We start from the raw sequence: 18,124 nt of genomic DNA, 5'->3' as shown, positions 1-18,124 counted from the left end.
ACCCTCACTTCCTGTGTCCCTGGACAGGGTAAGCAGAGAGCAGGTGTAGAACAACAAATGTATATTAAAGGCTTTCATGAATCAGGTATAAGCCACAAGACACAACATTTAGCAGCCAAATCAAAAGAAAAAAAAAAACAGGTGACCTGCCAGTACAAGCCTTTGTGTGATCATTTCTCCCTTCACACTTATGTGTGTTGCCACTTCACTGTATTGAGAAAAGAAAGAAAAACTTTTTGCAAGAGAGGCATTTGAACTAAAAACTACTTAAATTACACCTTGAATGAATGTAATGAAGTTTTCAGTAGGTGAATGATGGCCAACAGTCAAGGCCAGTCAAAGGTCACTGTCGGCTCTGCTGATGATGAAACGGAACATAAAATCACACGATTACAGATGATGTAATCGAATAAAAGGCCCTCCAGCCATTTCTAGTTATAATATTAACAGAATAATTTGTGATCATGTAATACATGTGCTTACTAGAGCGGACACATGCAGTTTCCTTTTGATTTCATTTGCATCATCTATCCTAATCAACTGTTCATGACCCTGTTTAACCAGATGTTTTAAAGATATAATCTCCTGTTACTGCCTCTTAATAACAGGCACAACTTCTGACTCACACATACACACACATTGAGGAACTTCATAAATATACGTTCACAGTCCATGCAGTCTGCATCATACACAGCCATCTTTTCTTTCTCATCTGTGTTTTGACTCTTGTTTATCCCTGTGGGGCTTTTCTGGTCAGGAAGAGGAGGAGGCAGCAGACAAAGACAAATACAATTACTGAGAATCAAATCACCCACAAACACATGGTTTTCTCTCTCACCTCCATTTATTCTGTTGGATACTGACAGCAACACCTGGCCATACTTCCTGCACTGTAGCTGATGGTAAAGGATTCACAAACGTGGTCATTAAGTGTAATTACAGCCAGACTCTATGGAGTGGGGAAACCATACCTTCTGATTGCACTGGCACCTGCCTGTATAAACTATAAGGCACAGAGTTCATATGCAGGTTTGAGTGGTATGGGTTTTTTAAGGCTGATGCAGTGAGTTAGCGGCTATTTATAGTGGACAGGGGAGCCGCAACTCTTGCTCAATGGAAAGAATGCAGCAGACAAAGACAAAAATAAACTTAAATTTCAAGTTGTTTATTTTGAACTCTACATGACCATAGAAAAACAAAGCACCTGAGTAAGATTTCTTTTCTTGATTTCTCATCAGCTAATTTTTTTTTCTTCCATTTAGATTGTCAACTCTTAAATACAGGCAATGTTTTATACCCCTTTACCCCTCATCAATGGCACACAATGTGACCTTTATAATTTCTTTAAGCTAATGCCATTAGCATTGTATTTTAGATGCCTGTATGTAAAACAAAGAAAAGGAAGTTTGGTTTTGTGAACAGCTGTGGTGTAAGAGTTGGTCACTTTGGGTATTATCAGTCTAATAATACTAGCTGGTTATTATGCTAACATCAGTATATGTCTGCTGCTGTCTGCTGTTTGATGCTGAACTGGCAACATCTCCTCTAGACAGGCAAGTAAACAGCTATTAATGCTAACATTGGCTATGTAGCATTAGCCAATAGCCAAAAATTACAAATAGCTCCTTTAAAGAGGCAAAATAAAGTATTTTGAATTGAATTGCATTCAGTTACTACAGTCTGCTTTATGTTGCTATCTATGTCACTCTACACTAAAAGAAAAAGACCTACTGTACACCACTTGAGCAATCCCTGCCAGATAAAAAACAAATGTGGTCACATAAGTATGGGATTAGATTTGTTTCAGTATCACAAATTGTAGACAAAATGAATAGTGAGAGTGAATGAAAATAATTTAAAACCAAAAGCCAATGTGCATAAGTATGATTACATATAATTTCTGTAAGGTGAGGTGAAGGGCTTTTTTCTCAGCCACACTTCTTTTCCCTTCATGAGATGTAGAAAATGAGGGAAGATAAATACAGTAGTATTTCAGTTGGACTTTCGGCCCATTTTCTGTCGCTCCAACAGCTGCTGACAAAAAGTAAATAAAAAGTAATTTTGTAACACCCACCAGTGCTAGTGATTTGTGTCACTAATTAAAAAATGGAGTGGTAGCAAAACTGAAGGAATGCTTGCAAAAGAAAAAGTCATAAGCAATGAAATGAAAGTGAATCAAACAGGAAACTCTTGTATTACATAGTTTTATTCTAGGTTTTGCTTCTGAGGTCGTTTCTTTCTGTTTCTGAAACTTCAAAACAATCCAATATTCACACCCACTATTCACACCATGATTGGCCAGCTGTGCCGTGGTAAGAAGGTATAATTCAAGCCAATTTGCTTCCTTGGAGTACACACTTTTCAATTCCTCCTTCTCTTTTTAGAGAAAGCTCTAATTTGCCTCAGTGGTTGACGGAAAAACTGCAGGTGTTGAGAGATATGAGACTATGAGAACAGTGGCCAACAGGTCAAAAGGCCCAAAGGTCAAAATGCAAGGCAGCACAAGAGACTGAGGTGAAGTCTCTCTCACGTGTATGAAGGTGTGCTCATCTGTCATGGCCTCCAGGGCATTTTGACCTTTCAGCTTCTTTTATTATCACTACCTTGGACCAATAAACTCTACCTACAATGAACTCTGTGTCGTATGTTCCTGCAGAGGGTTCACAGCTTACAGAGCAACATTTCCCATAGTTAACCGCATCCAAGTTTGATCACTGGCAGAGGAAAATCTGAACAAGAACCACATTTCCTCCCTTTAGGTACTTTTATGAAGCCATAACTACTGTTGTTTGGACCCAGAACAGAACACACACAAAAGAGCTCAGAGACGTCAGTTTCTGCCCGAGCACCTTCAGTACCAGAGGAGGAAATGGGTGGATGTTTTGGAGGGATTCCTGAGGAGCACTGCACTTCCAAGTCTCCTGCCATACATCCATACATGACTTCCCTCGCCCCTTAACTTTCTCTCTCTCTCCTGTGAGTACATACATGACCTTCCCCCAGCCCCTCAAATCAATGGGCCCTTTCACTGATCACTCTCCATAATGACCCACTGTTTTGAGCCCATGGATATTTGGGGAGAGGTGGAAAAACAGAGAGCTTTAAGCTGCAGCTTTTCTGTCTTGCATTATTAGAGAAAGTTGAGTTGACATGTGTGTACTGCAAGAGGGAGCTTGATCATAATAGGCCAGGTTGGAGTTAAGGAAGCCCTGAACATATCCTGAGGAAGCTACTGCTGAGCCTTTGCTTTAAAAGGCTATACTGTATGAATGTATCAGTTCTTGTGATCTCAGTAAGCTGTTTTTTAAACCAAACTGAATTTAAAATGCCAAGACATCAGTATATATCCTTGTTGTGTTGTACTTGGCTAAAGGAAGAAAAGTTGTTTATTTTTCTGCAGTGATAGCACCCTCTATATTAGTGTTCTCCATGGGGCTTGAATTTTTGCCAATGGCTGGCATTGATGCTACTGGTAATTTGGTTGTGTGGTTGGACACCAAAAATAGTTCATATCACTTCAATCAGGCAGTTAAACAATTGCAAAGCTGATGGTGTTAGCCATTGCTTTCTACCATATATCAATATATGTCTTTCTGTGACTCTGTAGTCAGTTAGTTAGTTAGTCACTCCATGCCATGATTAGAATCATCACAAGTTATATACAATGTTCTAAGGTCACTGGTTACCTGGGAAGACACACAGCTAACACTAGCTTAATGATTCGTACAGTGTGGGAAGAAGCTAGTATGAGTGTGCATAAGCTGCTGGTGACTCAGTAGATGCTGAAAGAGAATAACCAAAAAGGATGTTCTAGAGAGTATCAGTATTGATGTAGGCAAGCTAGGCTAGCTTGCTTTCTGTGTTAAAAACAAACTGTATAATCGGTCCTCCCAGATAATGATCAGGACAGAGGCTTAAATTGTTAACTCTAATAGAGATCACTGGGAAAAGGGAAAAAATGTCATGAATGTCCACAGGCTATACAAGATACCTGGCTTTATGCCCATTTTTGTTGGGTGTATAAATACCTGATATTTGAAGGGAAAAAACATCAAAATATTGCAAAAAAAATGGATGAGGAGACTGTAACACTTACATTTTTTTGTTTGTTTGTTTGTTTGTTTGTTTTTTAAGTACATAATTTCACTGTGCCCTCTTCTTCAGTAATGGTTTAATGGCACAAACTGTAAAACTAGCACCACCAACTGTTTATCGTGATGCACAAGTCCTAATGCTCAAATAACAGTGGTTATTTCGAAAGACAGAAAATACACAATAGCTGCATACATTAAATTTCCTGACATAAAAAGAGAGCAGTAATCACATTTTATTTTATAATAAAGTAAAGTCAAAGTCTTTTTTTCCCCATTACACCATTGAGAAGTAAATCTATCTCTCTGGCACAGGCACAGGTGTGTATGTGTGTTTCTACTTGCAAGCATGAGTGGGTGTGTTCTTGCCCTTTTAATAATGACTGTACCCTCGAAACAAGGTGTGCCACTGAACTCGGTATGACTGCAGAATGAAAAAAAGCTGGCAGGTCAAGGTTTTCCAAACCGAACTGAACGAGGCATTGAACATCAGAGAGCGAAGATTCAGCCACAGAGACAGTAGAGCTTCTCCAGTCAAACTACTAAATGGCATTTGGCAGAGTGAGCAAAGAGACGTCATCACTGCGCTTCAACAAAACCTCCTTTCTTCTCCAGGAAAGAGGACAGAGATTAGTGTGTTAACCAAGTCGCACAGTGTGTTTATGTAACCTTTCTGACCCCACACAATATGTGAGTCTCTCGATGTCTTTCAACATGCAAACACACAGACTCTTTTCTGCTTTCCCCCGCTTCAGTCTTATTGTATGAAATCATTCCAGACTTGTGAGGTCTGTTTACATGTTCCTTTACAAAAAAAAACATGTGAAATAAATGCTTTTACATCTGAAATACCCAAAGTTGAACATAAAATGTCAGAAACTATGTACTAATGTTCTAAATCATATGTTCCTATTGTATATGTGAATTTATCACATTAAATGATTTTCAAATTGAAATATGTTTTTTTTTTTTTTGGAAAGGCAACTTCAGCAGCACACATTTGCATTTGGAGATATACAGTGGTTATGCTTTGACGAGATCCACTCTTCTAACTAATATCTGCAACATCTGAGCTCAACAAATACCTTTTCTCTCCGTATCCTCCCTCCTCTCACATGTCTCAAGTCCTGGCAGCACATCGTGAAATGAAAACACCTCCTCTGTCCAAATCCACACTATAAACAAGAGGCCTGTCAGGGATAAATGTCACATTTCTTTGTGTTTGTCTCAGCGTGTCTAAACAGTTTCATCTCAGCGCGGACACACTGCAGATCTGTTACCCTCGGCTCAATAACAGGGATGAATTGTTGGTTCCACTTTCCTCCACGCTGCCAAATGAGCCTCGCTGATGGTACATCTACTGTATAATCTACAAAATATACGCTTGGTGTTTAAGTTGTTGCAAAATGGAGGAACTGATTTCATGTAGGCCAACATCTTGCGCAAATTTTGTTGAAAAACCTGCCTGGTGTGTACGCATTATTATCATGATAAGAGATAGGGTTAGTCTTTGTGTTTGTTTTGCTTCCTCTTTTCAGGTCCAGATTTCTCAGCTCTGCTAAATGTTTTGACATTATTGGGATGGATGAGGAGGACATTTCTAAAGAGCTGTTTTTGAACCAGATATTAATTCAGAGCTGCTTCAAACATGACTCTTCAGTACTTGGAGGAACATCAAGGAAGTGGTAAAATGCTGCCATGTATGTACAGTAGCAGCATAAGAAGAGCTCTGTAATGTGACAGAGAGGTCAGTCAAAGAGCACTGAGGATGCCTGCTATTTTTATTTCTACTTTTCAAAGGAAAGTCAAAACTCAGCAGCCTAAATTCAGTTTTCTTCATGCACATTTTGACTGCTGAACTAACCAATACTGTACTGGAGCACAAATTACAAGGTCATCAATCATGGCTGGAAACCTCAAGTGTCCAAATACCATCCCCAGCCATGAAGAAAAGCAACAGACACTCTGTTTCTTACCTGTAGGACAGGTTCTTTTTTTTCCTGTGAAGAGAGGATTAACAACATCTACAGTGGATGTTTCAGGTGCATGCAAGCGTGTGATGTGGAATGATATTTTTATGTTTTTATAGCAGGAAGGGATTATGGGCAGTCAGTGTAAACATACATGAGGCCACACACAGAGAGTCATAGATGATCATAAGGGTATACATGCTGATCTGTTTTAAAGGACAGGCTCAGTTTAGCATATCAAAGTGTTGCATGTTACCTAACCAACCATGTCTGCTGGAAATGATGTTCATTTACAATACACAATGTAATCACTGGGTGGATCATGTTCAGAGGCAATGTCTTGAATGAATGAAAGTGAACTTTTTCTGTATTAAACCAGAGTGATCTTTCACTAACCTCAACCAAGTGCTGTGTGTGCATAAACATGACCATTAGACTACAGATTTAACAATGCTGCAAGATTGCATATTTTGGAGGGGGGAAAAAATACTGATGAAAACATTACTGTTATGTTCACTATCAACATATTTGCAACTTCCATCCATTCGTTATCTATACCGCTTATCCCAAGAGGCAGGGTACACCCTTGGCAGGTTTATCACAGGGTCTACATATAGACAAATTCACATTCACATTCACACCTATGAGCAATTTAAAATCTCCAGTTTCTAGCTGCACTGAGGAAACCCACACAGGCATAGGAAGACATGCAGACTTCACAAAGAAAAGCCCCAACTGAACCAGGAGTCCTTCTTACTGTGAGGCCACAGCTTGAATGTATCATGCTAGCTATAGCACACTATCAATAGCAAAATCAGTCTGTTGGTCAGTTGGTTGGTCCACCATTTTAATCCAGACTAAAGTATCTCAGCATGTTCGAGGTCTGCACTATGGTCACTTACTGGTATGCCTCCACAGGGAGACATCCTGGATGTATTCCTTTCAATTTACTTTCAGGATCAGCAGGTCTGTTATGAGTTTTTCCAAGATGTTAGAGCTCCTCAATCTGTCTCTGAGACTGAGCCCAGCCACCCTGCAAAGGAAACCTCTATCAAAAATTTCAGTCTTTCTGGCAAATAACCCAAAGCTCACGACCATTGGTGAGGGTTCATACTCAGTTCCCTCTTCACCAGGAGAGTCTGGCACAGCATCTGTCTTTCTGCTGATACTGCACCAGCCCACCTGTCAATCTAACACTTCTCACCCTCACTAATGAAGACAGAATAAAGACCCAAAGACACTAGACAACTTCTTCGCTTGGGACAACTCCCATCCCAAAAGAACCAGTAAAGCATTATTTCAGTTTTTTGTGCATCAACAACAACGTTTTTTCAATTCCTGAAAAGCTGATTTTCTTGAAAGTAGAGGGTTTAAACTGCTGACAGTGCTATGACCTGCCTTCACAAATCTGCCTTGGCAGCAGGACTGTGGTTGCCTGTTCATTTGCACATGAGATTCAAAGGAGAACGTGTGACTTCAGTCAGCCTTTCATCACGTACAGTCTCCTCTCTGAAAGCTGGCATGTTAACCATTTACCCAAATATTTACTATTAAAAAAGGTTATAAACTGTATGTGGATCTAAGCAAGACCTTTAGCTAACTGTCCCATTACTGTTTATATATATATTTACTATATATACTGTATTAATGTTTGTGTGTGCGAGAGAGAGAGGTAGTGAGGTAGAGAGTCCTATCATATCAATGGTGGTCTGTTTGGCGTGGAGCAGAGCTAAAAGACCATTCAGTTGCCAAAATAAAGCCTGTGGAAGTGAACTGTGGGTCAGTGCAGCCCTCTGGGTTGGTTTATTAGTGTGGTCTGTGCAGAGGCAGCCTTTAATGTATACTGCTATATACAGAGAAAAGGGCAATGAGGTCCTCTGACATTGAGTTTCAATGGGGAAAAAAAGCTTTGTGTTCTCTTAAATTTGTCAGAACTCAAATCAGGGAGCTCAGGGTTACTCAGTGGCTTCTAGATATTAAATCACTTGGAGTATAAACACACCAGTAACATTTTAAAATACTATGAGTCAGGGCAGAAGCATGCTCAAGGATGAAAGTTAACCAGAAAGTCTATCCCCTAAAAACTTGGTGTACTCCTTTAAAGGCCGCACCCATTTGCTGGTTTACTGCTGTGAAGGTAAGGAGAGTCTCATCCAGTACACCCAAACACAGCTAATGAAATTCCTGAAACTTAGCTTCCCCACCAGTATGCATCCATCTACCACAGCAGAGCGCAAAGGGAGCACTTCCCGTGAGGGTGTGACACCCAGCACAAAAGCCCCTCTATCCTCAGCACTTATGGCCCTGACCCCAACCAGAAATATCACTCACTGCTTTTCTATTTGGAAGCCACAGAGCCCGTAACATAGACAACTCTCTCTCTCTCTCTCTCTCTCTCTCTCTGTTGCCTCATTCCTCTTTTGTGACCTTTGACCTTGAACTTAGCTGAAAACAGGAGCATTTATTGTGTTTCTTTGTCTGCATGTGTTATGGTTGTGATAACAGTGGTCACAGTTTGTCATTGTGTTGGGATGTTGGTGGCCTTTGAAAACAGGGGAGCAACAGTTGCCAAGAACATACTAACAATACACCACATTTCTTCGACAGTCTGCCTCTTGGTTAGGTAACGCAGTGGGTCATAATAACATGAACAACAAAATCATCCATCCCTCCACAGTACATAATTCACTCAGTATATAATATGATGATTAATTGTAGATTACTATTCAAACTAAGATGTTTTTGTATTCTATAACTTTCATTTCATTTTCAAAATGTTTGATTACCTCTCTCACATGTCTAACTTGACACAATATGTCTCGTGCTTCAATGAAAGGTCCATTCTCAATGTTCATACACTGGAGGTTTCAAATTTTCACATGACACTCAAATAACGTTGCATGTTGGACCATAATTGGCCTCCAAACTAGCCATAATGTCATAAGTACACGTAAACTGAGACTTAAGGTGAGTAAAGACTCACGCAGTGAGGCTCAAACACAACACTGAAGTAGTAATAAGAAAAATAGTTTTTGCCAGGAGGGGGACTTTAAAGGAGCCTCAGCTGTGGGGGTTATAATGTGCTCATCCCACCTCTGCTCCACCCACACTTATGGCCTAAATAATTTAGATATCGTGGCTTCAGTAATTTGAGAAAGATGGTGGTGAGTGGTAACCCAACTTAAGCTTCAAAAAGCTCCCTCAAAAAGCTACGGGTGATGTCACATACACAATGTTTTTCCACAGACTGTGTGGCCTTCTGTATAATTTAATATGCTGAGCATGACCACTCAAAAGTCCTAGCATTGTGCTCTAGAGCCAATGATCTACCAGGGACCCCGTGTGTTTACAGTCCCTGCAGTATGTTTTCATTGACCATTGGGTCAATATCTCAGGATGTAGGCATGTTTCATTAACATGTTGAGTCTGAGTGAAGAATCAGGACCACACCCAGAGAAAATGTACCTCTCAATACTAACCCATCCAGCTTAGAAAATATTAGACTTCATAGCTGTTTACAATGTGCACACACACACACACACACACACACACACACACACACACACACACGATCACCACCCACATGGATGAGCATCCATCATGATCTTTAACATGCTGATCAGGTGTGCAGGCCACCCAAGTCTTCTCTCTCTCCCTCTCTTTCACACACACACACACACACACACACGCACACACACACACATACACACACACACACACACTCACTCACAAAGACAGACACACTCACAGTCTCAGGAACAGGTGTAAGTTTATCACCAGTTTGCTGAGATCAGTTGAACTGGTGTGAAATCTGCTGCACATCAAAGTCAATGACAGAAGTGATTACACAAAGATCAGTTCCTATTCCAGATGACATCCTGCACTCTTCATTCCCTCTTGAGCCAGATGTGTATCATCACACTCCCTCCTCCCCCCTCTCACTTTTTCTCTCCCCTCATTGCACACATATTTTCCATGTCTTTTCTTGGCTCATTGAGACTTCAACTAGTCACCATGGCATTCTTCCTCTGTCAGGCAGAGGCCCTGGTTTCTTCCCTTTGGTCTTGACCTCTCATAATGAAAAGACTAAACACAAAAATGATCTTAGCTGGTCTCACAGTCTCTCTTGTTTTGTTTCTCTGTGGAGGCAGCAGGAGCTGTCCACCAACCAGAGGACTAAGGCTGCCAGAGTGCAGTCATCCATCTATCCTATAAAGATGGATAGAATATAAGCAAATGTAAAGGTCAATAAGGTATTTGTCTTTCATTTATACGTTTTTCAGAATACTTAACACAGAAAACTTGATGTGATTATATTTGTATATATCCTCTGAGCAGCTATGACCACATGACACATAGACATCTTTACTATGTAGTCAGTTAGTAAGTGGTTCCTGAGTTCTTTGCCATGTCACACTTTTTAAAAGCTTTGAGGCTGAGTCTAAATGAAACCCTTTATCACAGGCTGCATGTCTGCAAGCAGATCCACCAAACCTGTGTTGGAAAGCAACTAAGTACATTTACTCAGGTAGTGTTAAGGTACTTGTTTCCATTTCTGGCTGCTGTTCCTTATACATCTACACCAGTACATTTCAGAGGAAACACTGAACTCCATTACATATATTTAACAGCTGTGGTTATTATTTAGCAGATTCATATTTTACATACAAAACATATGATGACTTTATAAAACATGATGCATCCTTATACATGAAACTAAAGTGCATTATCTCCACCTCGACTAACTATAACACTAAAATGTTGCTTACATGTAGATGCATCAATAATAAAACTTCTGTAATATAATTGTACGACATGACTCTCTGAGAGAGTTTGCAATAGTGATACCTTCTCCCATGCAAATGCAAATACATCTTCCACAGCTGCACCAAAGAGTGATTTTCCAAAGATTTTCTCTGAATGCTTAATTTGAATCCCTGCTAGAAACCTGAGGAGGTAGAAGTGCACATTGTATTTTAAAAGAAAAAGAATATTTCATTGACAAGTTAGAGAAATGAATAGAACTTTGCTTCTTCTTTCCTATTATTGTTTGAGCAACATTTATCAGATTGATCTTTACACCTTTGGAGAGGTTCCCATTCCATGTTGGGGGTGGGAGTGTTCCAACCCTCCTGTGGTGTGTTTACTGTTTAATGGGTAAACAGAATATCAAACATTATGTGATTGATAAGAATTAAAAATCAAGTAAAAAAAATAATACTGAGACATTTTCAAAACTGAACCTTCATGTCTGTGATGAGGAAAAGTCATCACTTTTAGGTGATGCAGACTGAATTTACTCAAACTTCAGTGAACATGTGGAATAAAAGTGCCACAGATGTGGAGGCTCACATGGCTCAGAATGGAAACGCCTCAGAAACTTTTGTTGAGCCCAGTGGAACTAATTCCTTCACAGTCCGCTCAGAGGCTCATTGACTAAGGCGCGCTTCATCTCTCTCTCTCTCTCTCTCTCTCTCTCTCTCTCTCTCTCTCTCTCTCCTGGCTGCAGCCCCGCAGCCACACAACACACCTCCCGACAGGGCTGCTGCTAAATAGACCACTGACTTCACCCATTTCAGCCTTTAGTTAGATCTCTCGGTCTGGTCCCACCCATATGTGAACAGCTTTTGTCACAAGTGAAAAAAACCCCAGTCCTTTTCAGATTTTTTTTTCTCCCCTTCCCTCCTCCCCCTCCCTCCTTCCTCCCTCTCTCCTCCTCCTCCTCCTCCTCAGCATCAAGTGCAGCCTGAGCGGAGCGTCCCGGCTGCGACTTTCTCTCAGCCTCTTTGAAGAAGCAATGAGGAGAAGAGAGCCGTCGCCCTGCTGATACCAGGACGTCTGGGATGCAGTAACACCCGTTTGTTTTCTAGCGGGATCATATTTGTGTATATCCGAGGGAAACAAACAATACACTGCGGATTTGGCATATCCATCAATCGGATGCAAGCAGGTAGGACGCCTTTGTCATTTTACAGTTATTCCGATCTCTTGATGGAGGCGAGGGAGGAAATATATTCTCTCTTTGTTTTAAATGTTTTATTCCATATTCTTGTGTTTTCGTCTCTTTCTTTTTTTTATTGATTTCTGTTTACGTGGATTATCGCTTCTTTTCTTTGTGGATGCAATTGTTGATTTTTTTCCAGGAGATTTAAGTTGACTTTATGGTCCTAGCAGTGCACAGTATTCACAGTATTCCTCATTTATGCACATTATTTTAAAGCGTTTTCAGTATTATTATTATTGAATGATGTTATTCAGTGAAGGCATAAGTACCTTTGTACATTTTAAGTATATTTGCATAGGTTGCTCCACAATTAAAAGATACATTGTCCCTCTTCTTTCCACATACAGCTGGTGATGCAGATGTGGAATTACAGGTGTTTGTTTTTCATATTTCACTGGATATATATCTATCTTTATTTGAATGACGTTGCTGATAGTAATATTTTTATTTCTCAGTGTGAAAACAGATGGCTTCCACTTTTACTCAGATATTTTGAATTTTATTTAAATCAGACTTTTTGGGCACATTTTCATAAACAGGCTCATTTCCATCAACGGGGTCTGTCTGATGAGTCAGACACTCTGGGGACTGTGCCTGAGAGGCAAAGTTTATTTCAAGTTCTGAAAATAGGTCAAAATGACTGAAAACACCCCTTTTAATAAGAGTGGTGTTGAACCAGACAATGGACGTGGAGATAGAGGTGGAGATGGACAATTGCACCATAGCGCCACCCTTTGGTCACTTTGTCTCCCGGGTGCCTTTAGCAGCCTTGTGTGACTCCCTCCACTGGGGGATGGAGAGGGCACAGCCTCTTGTTCAGCTGACTGCAGTGGAAAATAGTTTAGCTGAAATGAACGCCTTCTATGACCAAGAGCCATCATGGCAGCATATCAGTTTCCACTCTATGCTGAATAATTGCAGGCTTTCTTCTGGATTTGTGTTATGTCTGAGTCTGGTGGTGGGAGTGTGAAGCTGAACAGAAACTGAGGGTCATTTTTGTATTCTTATTTATTGAGACTGTTTTACAGGTCTTGTGGGCTTGTATTTTATTACCGTCTGATTCAGACTGGTTAGATGTTGGCCACTGGGTATGTTTTATTGGACACTGTGTGGTAAACTAAAGCCAAAAACTTTGCGGTTAGGCTCAGCTGGATGACAGGGCACTAACTGGCAAACAAATCTGGAATGAAAAGGGAATGCTTTGTAGTCCCAACTAAAAAAGTGGACTTTGGGTAAAATTGCCACAGTGGATGATAAAGCACTGATATAGTCCACAGGTGATGCAATGAGGCAGTTCTCTTTCTCAGGTAAGTCTCCCAGGAGCTTTGCCAACATGTAATTCAAAGGGATTGAGTGTCTATGGACCTGCTGGCCAACTGAGTGTGCTCCCCTCAAAGATCTGTCCTCCAGCTGAACACCCGAGATCTCAGCTTGTCTGCCACACTCCATTTAAAGCCGTCAAACAGCCAGTATGAATGGCTGTTTCACTCTGAACTTCTGTTTAAAATTAACTGTTGGATTTTCACTCCAGCTGCATTGCTCCTTGATGAACAGCATCCAAATGATTTTCTCCCCTTGTGTTTGGAATCGCATGTGTGACTTCTCTACCACAGCCACGCTGACGTATTAAAGCTCCCCTACTCTGTAGTTAAGTGATGGTCTGCTGAATCTATTAAAACGCACCCAAATTTTAATTTTCTTTATAGGGTTATCTGGATTATTGGCAACATTAGACTCATACAGTAGAAACTGTCTGCAGTCTCTGTGTTTGATGTCATTTGTGTGCATGGAGTAGTAGTGGAGTGGAGCTGAGGAAACCAGATATGGTCATTATTGAGAGAGAAGGTTAACCATTGTGGCAAACCTCCAAGCCACTGTCTCAACTCATTCAGAGGATCAGGGTTCATCCTCTTCTTCCCACTGCCCACAACCTCCAGCACGACTCAGAGGACATAAATCTCCTCTAAACCACACAGCAAATGCATCAGCTCTAGAGAAATGTTTTAAGAACTTAAGAATATTTTTAACAGAGTGCTGTATTCCTTTATGAATAATGACACCATTTTTCTGCAAACTTGAGCATTTAGAGGAAAAAAAGGACTGTGTGCTGTGCTGTCACATGTTGCTGAGCTACCCTGATAGGCTATAGCTCTGTGGACTATATTGTGGGCTACACTGCCACCCTGTGGCTGTAAAAGGAACTGTGTTTTTTCTTTGTTAGTGGATATCAACATAGGGTACAAGATGCTCTCAATTCAGGGAAAACAGAGTTTTCCCACATGTTAGACATGCTTAAAACTGGTTAAAGGTTGTTTGCTGAGCATTCTGGTTCCAAGCAAGACAATATGTCTGTAATACAGTACCAAATGTCATCTCTAGGTATGGATGTTCAGTAATCAAGCAAGAGAATCATTACTCTGGTATAGTAAATGGTAATATTTGCTAATTTTCACTAAACACAAAGTACAGCTGAGGATGGGAATGGTATTCGTTTTACAGGGATTTGGTTGGTGGTACTACATGAAAAGACTGGGGATCATCGGAATCATTAAGACATCCTCTGGGTACCATGTGCCACATTTTATGACAATTTAGAGTGTATTTCACTAAAAAAAAAAAAAGAGTGTCAGCCTAATGGTGGCACTAGAGTAAAGATTAAGGTATTGCCAAAGTCAGTAGGATTCATCCTCTTGGGACCATGGATTTCAAGGCAGTCCATTTTAATAGTTGTTAAGACTATAACAGTTTGGACCAAAATTGTCACACAAAAAAATGTGTTTCTTTTTAGCATGGCAAGAGAGAACAAACTGAATCTTGTGCTTAGCTGAGCATATCATCAAAGTGATTCATGAAATATTGAAAATGTTTCCTAAGTCTTCCTGTCTGTTCTTTATGTTTCAGAGCCAGGCCCAACTTAACAATGGGCCCCATACCCCTGTGTGTCCTACTCCCTGTGGTGGTACTGGCTGTGGCGGTGGTTGTAGCTACTGAGGAGAACACAGTCGATGATGAGTATACCTGGCCACAGTGGAAGGTTCCTCTGGTAAGGAAAAGACGCACTGTGCCTCTCAGCAGCCCCGACTTCTCAGCCCATCCACAACCAGAGCTGAGTGGGACCTGTGGGATCGAGTGTCAGCGTCGCCTTCCAACACCTTCTTTGGATGACCTGGAGCAGTTCCTGTCCTATGAAACAATCTATGAGAATGGTACACGCACATATACCTCAGTGTCTGTGCAAGGTCTCAATGAGGTGACAGCATGGTCCAGAAATGCCTCATCTAGCTCCCGCCACAAACGGGAGGTGTACGGCCCAGACACCCGCTTTACCATCTCTGATAAGCAATACTCTACCAAATATCCCTTCTCCACCTCTGTGAAGATCTCCACAGGATGTTCTGGGGTTTTGGTGTCACCTAAGCATGTGCTAACAGCTGCCCACTGCATCCATGATGGGAAGGATTATCTAAATGGAGCGCAGAAGCTACGTGTTGGTATCCTGAAGGACAAGTCCAGACGAGGGAAAGGAGGCAAAGGGAGAGGAGGACGAGGAAAGGGCAAAAGGAGAAAGGGAGAAAAAGGTCAAGAAGAAGTCCAGGAAAAGGAAGAAAATGGTGGGAAGGGAGACCGTAAAGGAAAAGGAAAAGGAAGGAAGAGCAGGAATCGGCGAAGTGTGGAATCAGAGAAACCTTCATTTAGGTGGACCAGGGTCAAGCAGACCCAGATTCCTAAGGGCTGGTTCAAAGGTGTGACCGATGGACTGGCTGCAGATTTTGACTACGCTGTTCTGGAACTGAAGAAAGCCCCCAAAGTCAAGCACATGGATCTAGGTGTTATCCCATCTGTCAAGAAGCTCCCTGCTGGGAGGATCCACTTCTCTGGCTTCGATGACGACCGGCCTGGCAACCTGGTCTACCGGTTCTGCTCCGTGTCTGAGGAATCCAGTGATCTGCTTTATCAGTACTGTGATGCCAAACCTGGCTCCAGTGGCTCTGGGGTCTACATCCGCCTCAAAGAACCTGGCAAGAAGAAGTGGAAGAGGAAGATCATTGGAGTTTTCTCTGGTCACCAGTGGGTGGATGTAAATGGGGATGGGATGCAACAGGATTACAACGTGGCTGTGAGGATAACACCCCTCAAATATGCTCAGATCTGTTACTGGGTCCACGGGGACTCGAGTGAGTGCCAGCAAGCCTAAAACAACACAGGATCCCCCCTTAAACACCACCCCATTTCTATCCCTCAGGCCACCTCTATACAACGGACACCTTACCTGTTCTAACCCTCCAACTTCCTATCATGAACCAGGGGCCCAACGACTGCCTCTCCTCTTCCTGCCTTCCTGTTACCTCCTGTGCCTCCCAGTGACTCCTCCTCCACTGATCTACACACACACACACACAGACACACACACACACACACACACACACACACACACACAGCCATGCAGACTCAGTGTTGACAACAACAGGAACTTGTCAATGCATCAAGAGAACTGTGGCTCTTCAGCTTTTCTAATTTATTTGCTAAAAAAAACTGAGAAAAAAATATGTATTGTATGTATTCACAGATCATTCAGATCTGCAGTTTTGCTTTCTATTTTGACTCTTTAAAAAAAGATTTGACCTTTTTGGATACAATGTTGGAAAGCGTGTATATTCAAATGTTTGTGAGCAAAGCACTGGTACATTTGTCATATATTCCAACCAGGCTTTGTATGGAGAGACTTGTATTTTCAAGTGCTCTCCACCACTGTAAAGAAGATTGTGTTACATTGGCTTTGACAAAAGACCCAGGAAAAATAAAAAATGTTAACTTTTGTTTTAAAAATGAACTATATAGAGATATTGAGATTACTGTTTTTTTAAAAACATTTTAATGTAATGTGCTGGTGTTTTGAATTGTGTATATCTAGAAGTTTGTTTTTTTACAACTACCTTTTTAAATAATTATTTTTCTGTTGAAATAGAGAAAGGGTCCTTATGGATCCTGATAGAAGATTTGTCTGATTTGTGAGTCTCACGATCTTTTCTCTGTTCTTGCAACGCAGTGAAATGTGGTTTCATTGTTGTGCACATAATTATATCGGTGCTCATCCAGAAGACGTGGTGCTAATTTATGGAACTGTAAACTTTTTTGAGGGTGGGATGGTAGGGGGCTTCTCAGAATATATTTTGATAGCCTAGTACTGTAACTATGTATTTAATGTGAGGCTACATATTTGGGTTGCATTCAGATGGGACTGAACCATTTAACAATTTACTTGAGCTGTTTAGATAGACTTCTGTAATTCTAAGGGTTAAATAAGATTACAAAAGCAATATTATTATATAATAACAAATTTAAATCTGGAATGTGATATTTTTGACTTTGTGTAGCTTATGTTCCAAAAATTCATATGAGTATCCTTTCGAATACCAAATACCTGAAATTAATCTGAAATTAATTATGCAGATTGAAGACTACCAACCATTAAAACAAGATTACTATTTTTTGTGTGTGTTTGTGATTATCCTGATTACAAAAAATAATCACCACTTCTATAAGCTGGTTTGGGGTAACAGTTATTATGAAAACCATGCCAATAATGGCTACTGTACTATGTATTACTGTAACAGCTTAACATACTAACTCAGTAATAAGTAACATCTTACCACAAGTCACACCACATGTATAGCCTAGTTATTCTGTGAGGGGACCCCAGTGCAAAAGTTTGTTTTTGAGGGCCCTTTCAACCGCCCAGTATCCAGGCTGCTGTGCATGTATTTGCACCCTGTTGTCCCCATGTTTCCATTAAAGCTGTACTAATCAATATTCATATATTAAAAATGGATCAAGTGACAGTAAGTGATGTAGTAAGTAAAGGGCTGATAGTAGTGATAAATCCACAGAAAATAATTACTTGACACAGCAGTTCACAGCTCTTCTGGGCTTTTTAATATCTTGTTTTGGTTATTGTGCCCATATGTTATCCTGTCATATGTTATTGTTTCCCAAGTGGCAAAAAGCAGACAACGCACAACAACAGACCATACATACACTTGCTTTTCAAGTTGATACTC

At 40.7% G+C, this 18,124-nt stretch overlaps 1 protein-coding gene across 1 annotated transcript; it reads left to right on the top strand.

Annotated features, from left to right (window-relative positions):
* Positions 1 to 11,608: 11,608 nt before the first annotated feature.
* On the top strand, positions 11,609 to 17,553 carry prss35 (serine protease 35). Its single transcript, XM_018682968.2, has 2 exons — positions 11,609 to 12,011; positions 14,967 to 17,553. Exon 2 carries the CDS (start codon positions 14,986 to 14,988, stop codon positions 16,258 to 16,260), a length of 1,275 nt encoding a protein of 424 aa, XP_018538484.1. The 5' UTR covers positions 11,609 to 12,011; positions 14,967 to 14,985; the 3' UTR covers positions 16,261 to 17,553.
* Positions 17,554 to 18,124: the final 571 nt, after the last annotated feature.

The sequence above is a fragment of the Lates calcarifer genome, linkage group LG15, assembly GCF_001640805.2.
Source record: "Lates calcarifer isolate ASB-BC8 linkage group LG15, TLL_Latcal_v3, whole genome shotgun sequence".
Taxonomy (NCBI): domain Eukaryota; kingdom Metazoa; phylum Chordata; class Actinopteri; family Centropomidae; genus Lates; species Lates calcarifer.
The sequence above is the reverse complement of the archived record's forward strand: the minus strand, read 5'-3'. Positions and strand labels throughout refer to the sequence as shown.

Excerpts from the sequence above, each read along its gene's own strand:
- prss35 (XM_018682968.2), top strand. The coding sequence starts at position 14,986 with ATGGGCCCCATACCCCTGTGTGTCCTACTCCCTGTGGTGGTACTGGCT.